A 5,628-nucleotide genomic window follows, 5' to 3' on the forward strand; every position below is an offset into this window, starting at 1 on the left:
ACCGGTGCATGCACCCCTGCTTCGGGCAAGCCAGGGTGTGCACCTTCCGCGGGAGCAGCCTGTGCCTTGCCCTCCCCATGATTCATCTAGAGCGGCGACAATGCACGGGCCTGCTCCCTCGAGCTGCAACATGGACTGCGGTGCCGGGCGGCTGAACCTGTCCCCCCTGCTGGATACTTTGGCGGCTTCTGGCGCATCAACCCCAGAACCACTGACGGTCCCCGGCTCTGAGGCACCACACACTGAGTGCACCCACCCGTCTCCGCGACGGACACGACTCGGCCCTGGGCTTTGACCCACCGCCGGCACGTCAGCATCCTGCTCCACTCACGTCGTTAGCACCCCCATCCGCCGATACTAGATACAAATGATGTCGCTGGTCGCTAATGTCACCATGGATCTGACTCGGCCCTCCTACCGCGCCCTGCGACGACAAAGCCAAGAGCGGCGAGGCGCCGCCGCTCGCCCGTGTCCAACCCGCGCCAGAGAGGAAGGCTTGCGTCAAAGACAACGACAACTTTGAATCCCGTGGCCAGGGCATAACAGCTCATCATGCAGAAACTGGGCATCGACTCAGCTGAGGCTGAAGCCATGCAGAGATACGAGCTCGTTTTCAAGAGACCCGTGCCGCTCCACCGTGAGCTCAGCGTCCGTGCCGCTGTTGCCCCCAACGAGTGTAAAAGAGGCCCCGCCACCGCCGACGCCCCCTAGCGGCGGCGAGGGAGGATATGTAAGAAACAAGTCGTAAATATGCACACGCACATCAGACCTCTCAATTCCTTCGCCAACTTCCATTCTGTCAAAGTTGCCAATCGTTACTTTACAACCGACCTCCTTTGACAAATCACCCAGCAGAGTCTGAAAAGGATGATGCCAACAAGAAAAGCTATCAATCAGAGATCACAATTCGCAGCCATAAATCAATCGACAAAGAAATAGGTTTGTTGGCTTGCCTTAATGTTCGTATTTTTGCTCCAAAAGCATAGCTTCTTTGAAATACTTCCTCAATCGACCTTCCACCATTTTCTCTATGGCCATTTGGGGTTTACCTCATCTTTCAGCCTAGCATGTTACACAACAGCATGCCATGTCCTTTGTCACGCAACTTGTTGGCATGCACAAGCTCAGCCTCATATTAAGGATGGATATAGACCCTGTCTCTAGAAGATACAGAAAAAGAAATTCTATAAAATGTAGTCAGCAAATGGGAAATAAGCGACTTCTAAAACTGAAACCAACAGCCGTCTGATATTACTCTACATCCAGAAATCACCCTATTTTGATATGATCAGGCTGCTTCCCCCTGATATTTCTCATCTCAGATGCACATGTTTCCTCTTTCTTTTAATCCAAAAAGCGTTGCAAGCATTTGCGTCTCATTTATTCTTAGTCATTCCCAACTTCTAAAATTATTTTTGTTTCTTCTGTATTGATAGTAGATCACGTAAGAGCCAGCTCATGGACTGATGACCTGTGCTGGTCATGTTTAGCATACAAGTGTGTGTCTATTTCCTGTGTCATGGTGGATGAATGTACAACGACTCGGGCACATATGAGTATATGACTGTAAATCCATCTAGTTCTAGACAATGTCAGAATAAGGTACCTGAGTTCAGAGCCCATCACGTTCATTTTCCACAGCTGCAGCAGAAACAAGTTCTCTACTTCTTTTGATAAGAATAATGGCCTTGCACCTTGCTGCAACAATATGCATTGGGACAGACGACCCAACTCTCTCGAGAGCGTCAAGGGGAGCACTGCTATCTTCTGCTTCTAAAGTGACCAATCCAGCAACGCGACTCAGACCTGAAGCAAGAAAATGCATCAACTAAGTGAAAGCGCAAATGCACCGTTTGCTAAAAGCAATGAAGAATGACAAAACATGCAATCTTGATAGATATGCAGATAAGATGAAACAAGACCATGTGCAGTTGTGTACAGCATGAAACCTCTTCTGAGTCTTACGTTCTCCATAACCATGTCAGCAACTTCCGTAATAGCATCCCGAACAGTTGTTTCACCACTGGGTTTAGGATGATCTAGGTTAATACTCATGTTCTGCAAAGATTGGTAGAAATGTAGTAGTTTCCCACAGTAGAAAAAAGAGAACAAAAAGGAGAGAAACATTTGATAAGCTCATCCGTATTGTAGGCACTTCAGTTTATCATCAGATATTATTCACCTAAAATTTTAGCGTGATAAATTTCCTGCCCATGTCAAAGAGACCCAGGGACTACATGGCACTACAATTGAGAAACAGGTATCTAATTTTTCCAAAACTAACGCAACAGAAGCAAAATTGGAAGTCCAACCAAAAAACCCAAAAGTAATTTTGTTTCCATTCACATGGATGTTGCTTGTCCAAAAGCTTAGATCGTATTAAGTCGTGACATAATACTATATATAAACAAGTTTGATCACAAAGCTTGGTTAAATTGAATATCAGTCAATATGGAATTCCATCTATTTCAAAACCAATGCTTCAGAGTTCATAAACATCGAATCCAAACCCACCACTGGTAGATATACTCATATACGCGATATGTCGTGTACTGGAACTGCTCAGAAAAGGAACAAGAGAAAAACAATAGATGTCGCACCTCCAAATATGCAGGAGCAAAAGGGAAAACTGATTTCCCGGGATCCTGAGCTGACAGAGCCATCTTTGCCAAGGATGAAGCCTGCATGGCAAATGAAATTTGCAAGAAAAAAGGAAGTTATCAAAATGCACCTGTTAAAGAAAGATGCATTTAATTAAGGCCCTGTTTGGTAATCACCCGCTCCCGGAATCTGCAGAGCGGGGAAACTGCAACTCTGCCATTTTGAACTGTAGCTCCGCCAACTCCGCTCCCAAAGTTGTGGAGCGGAGTGACACCGAACATCGCCTAAGTATACTCTGGTGAGTGCCCAATACAATACCAAAAGTTATTAACTTCCTAGAAATTAAAATGGCATGAACAGACAACTTGTAGAATACAATTAAACAAGAGTTTGAAGTTGGCATTTCTATGTATGTTTGACATACCATAAGGTCACAACCGACACAACATGTGCACATGCTTAAATACACAACATATTACGTGAAGCACATCCAAGCAAGAAGGGTCAGAAATGCAAAAGAGATGCCCAAAAGTTCCTTGAAGAAAAAACAATAATTTACCGCAAAAACTGAAAAACATCAATAAGCAAGATTTGGAAAATCAGGGGATAACAATCAATATATTGAAAAACTAGCAATGATTCTGACAAGTTGAACACAAAACTAAAAATGAGGCGTGGAGAAACATTCATAACAAGTGCACAAACAAACGATAGAAACAACATGCTGCCCTAGAAGAGAACCATTACAAGAAAGAGAAGTGATTACTTTAGAACTGACCCTTTTTCTCAAAAATTGTGAGTTCATACTCTTCAAGTAGTGAAGAAATAATGCTTGCCTATGCCAAATAGCAACAAAACCGTTTTGCTAATTTCTATATACTTATGTTGTGTTTCTCAAAAAAAAAAAACTTATGTTGAGGATATGAATCTAAAATAATTGCCTCTAGCGCAATAACACCGTTTAACAGAATTTATAAGATATAATACAAATGATGTCGCTGGAATTAAACCACCTGGATACTGGAAAACATCATTTCTTGCCATGAAGTCGGTCTCACAATTTAGCTCAACCATAGCAGCCCTTTTATCATCTCCTGCCATAGCAAGCAAACCTTCGGCAGCAGTCCGTGACGATTTTTTGGCAGCAAGAATCACCCCTCTCTTCCCCAGATCCTTCTGTGCAGTCTCAGAAAGAAATCAACAAACCTGGATAGGAACAGAGGACATAAACAAATGTGTGAACCAAGTTGTGCGTAAAAAGAATGATGAAGAAGAGCTAACCAATATCCCGGTCGCAACAAACTAGCGAAGCCTTGACATCTTTGATCGGAGCACACGTTCTTTCTCGCAGTTTCTTAACAAGGTTCATTTGCTCTGAAGCAGGCACCGCAGTGCTAAACCTCCTAGAAAACATGATCGCTCAACGGATGAGTTTGGATCGTTGCACAAGTATACCGTTGAGCAGCTAGTTGTTGAGCACGAGACAGAAGCCCTACTGCGGGTCTTCTAGCAAGCTGACCCCAAGCCATTCTCTGATTGTGCTGCACGAAGGGCAGACAGACGCAATCTTCAGAGAACTACACAAGCAGCGAACATAACAACAGCAGCACAATCAAGCAGTTTTGGAGAAAATGTGATTCCATTCATCCACTACTGGTGTATTTCAACGGAACCATGGACGCATTTACAGTAATTGCACAGAGTAGTATCAGTCACGAATCTAATGCGGGGAACAGGAATTCAGTTGAACTCTCATTATTTTTTGGAAAACAAACTACTGTTAATACTACAGCATGCAGCAAACAAGACGAATTATGGTGCTAAATCAAATGATACCAGAAGGAACTGCAATGTTATGATGCGAATTGTGACAGCATGCACATCACCATACATACATATATACAGCGGCAGCGAGTTATCACCTTTGCACTAGCTCGGCGGCGAGCTGGGGGCGGAGGGGAGCTAGAGGAGAGCTTGAGCGCGACCTTGAACGGGGCAGAGTAAGGGAGTTGGAGGCGACCTTGAACGGGGCAGAGGGTGGTCGGACGGCGAGCTTGAAGAAGGCCTTCAACCGCGCAGAGGCAGGATGGTCGGGGCCTCGGGGGCGACGACCTCCTCCGTCCGGTCCGACGGCTGCAGCGCAACGCGGCCGGTACAGAAGAGGGTGGCGGAGGTCGGTGCGCTAGCGGAGAGTGGGTGGGGTGGGTGGTGGCGCGGAGGCCGGAGGTAGGGGGCGGCGCCGGAGGAGGAGAATGGAGTAGATGGTTTTGTGAATGGGCTTTTCGACTTGAGAGAAGTAATGGGCTGAGCATATACAGGCCCATATACTGTCTATTTCTCTCTTGTAGTAGTATAAGAGACCATCATGTATGTAGGCCGCAAGAAAAGCTCGAGACACTTGAGCTGTTCGAGATCAACTCATTTTTCTTTTGACTCGGCTCGGAAAAAAAGAGATGAATACAAACACTTTATGTAGCTCGATTGAGAAATGAGTTGATTTTAAGCCAATACTAGCTCGCTCCAAATGTCATTCTATTAAATGATCATGGCATATATTGAATGAAAACATTATAATTTATTGACATCCATGCGAAGCTTAATTAAGTGTAGAAAAAATTTAGGCCTTCATATGGTACGCAGTCAGCTGTATTGTGAGAAAATAAGTCAAACTACTCCAGAAATTTATATTATCATTATTTTGATTGGAACAATATTTTTTTGGGTGCTTTCTTATGTCATGTGTGCCTTATGTAGTTAGAATCATAATCATAGATTATATACTTTTATTGTCTCATTTAGCTTGAAACTAGTCACTACTAGGAAAAGGCCTGTTAGTGGCGCATCTATTTTGGCCATTAATGACGCACTATAGGTGCGTCACTATCATCACGCCACTAGTAATAAGTACTAATGGCGCATCAGGGGGTGCGCCATTAGTATACCAGACAATAGTGGCGCACCAGGCAGTGCGCCATTACTATGTCCAACGGTGCGCCATTACTATGCCTCCTAGGGGGCTATATTTAC

At 44.6% G+C, this 5,628-nt stretch overlaps 1 protein-coding gene across 8 annotated transcripts; it reads right to left on the minus strand.

Moving 5' to 3' along the window:
- Positions 1-499: 499 nt before the first annotated feature.
- LOC109753261 (elongation factor Ts, mitochondrial-like) lies at positions 500-4,873 on the minus strand. 8 transcript variants are annotated; one of them, XM_073499616.1, is made up of 9 exons: positions 4,524-4,873; positions 3,883-4,142; positions 3,615-3,807; positions 2,778-2,896; positions 2,601-2,681; positions 1,966-2,023; positions 1,607-1,806; positions 954-1,160; positions 500-858 (listed from the first exon to the last, which is right to left on the minus strand). In XM_073499616.1, exons 3-7 carry the CDS (start codon positions 3,633-3,635, stop codon positions 1,801-1,803), a joined length of 285 nt encoding a protein of 94 aa, XP_073355717.1. In that variant the 5' UTR covers positions 3,636-3,807; positions 3,883-4,142; positions 4,524-4,873; the 3' UTR covers positions 500-858; positions 954-1,160; positions 1,607-1,800. The 8 variants fall into 8 exon arrangements, 4 of the variants coding, with proteins under 4 accessions (XP_073355717.1, XP_073355716.1, XP_073355715.1 ...); XM_073499615.1 differs by having other exon boundaries at positions 1,966-2,058; XR_006663366.2 differs by having other exon boundaries at positions 1,966-2,058; positions 2,601-3,807; positions 3,883-4,004; positions 4,098-4,142.
- Positions 4,874-5,628: the final 755 nt, after the last annotated feature.

The sequence above is a fragment of the Aegilops tauschii genome, chromosome 5, assembly GCF_002575655.3.
Source record: "Aegilops tauschii subsp. strangulata cultivar AL8/78 chromosome 5, Aet v6.0, whole genome shotgun sequence".
NCBI lineage: Eukaryota > Viridiplantae > Streptophyta > Magnoliopsida > Poales > Poaceae > Aegilops > Aegilops tauschii.

What these genes read in the sequence shown, in the direction of transcription:
- LOC109753261 (XM_073499613.1), bottom strand. Translation starts at nt 3,702, where the DNA reads ATGGCAGGAGATGATAAAAGGGCTGCTATGGTTGAGCTAAATTGTGAG. An exon ending in TGATGTTTTCCAGTATCCAG is followed by an intron (nt 2,682 to 3,614) that starts GTGGTTTAATTC and finishes TTTGCCATGCAG; the next exon opens with GCTTCATCCTTGGCAAAGAT. An exon ending in TTGCTCCTGCATATTTGGAG is followed by an intron (nt 1,807 to 2,600) that starts GTGCGACATCTA and finishes TTCTTGCTTCAG; the next exon opens with GTCTGAGTCGCGTTGCTGGA.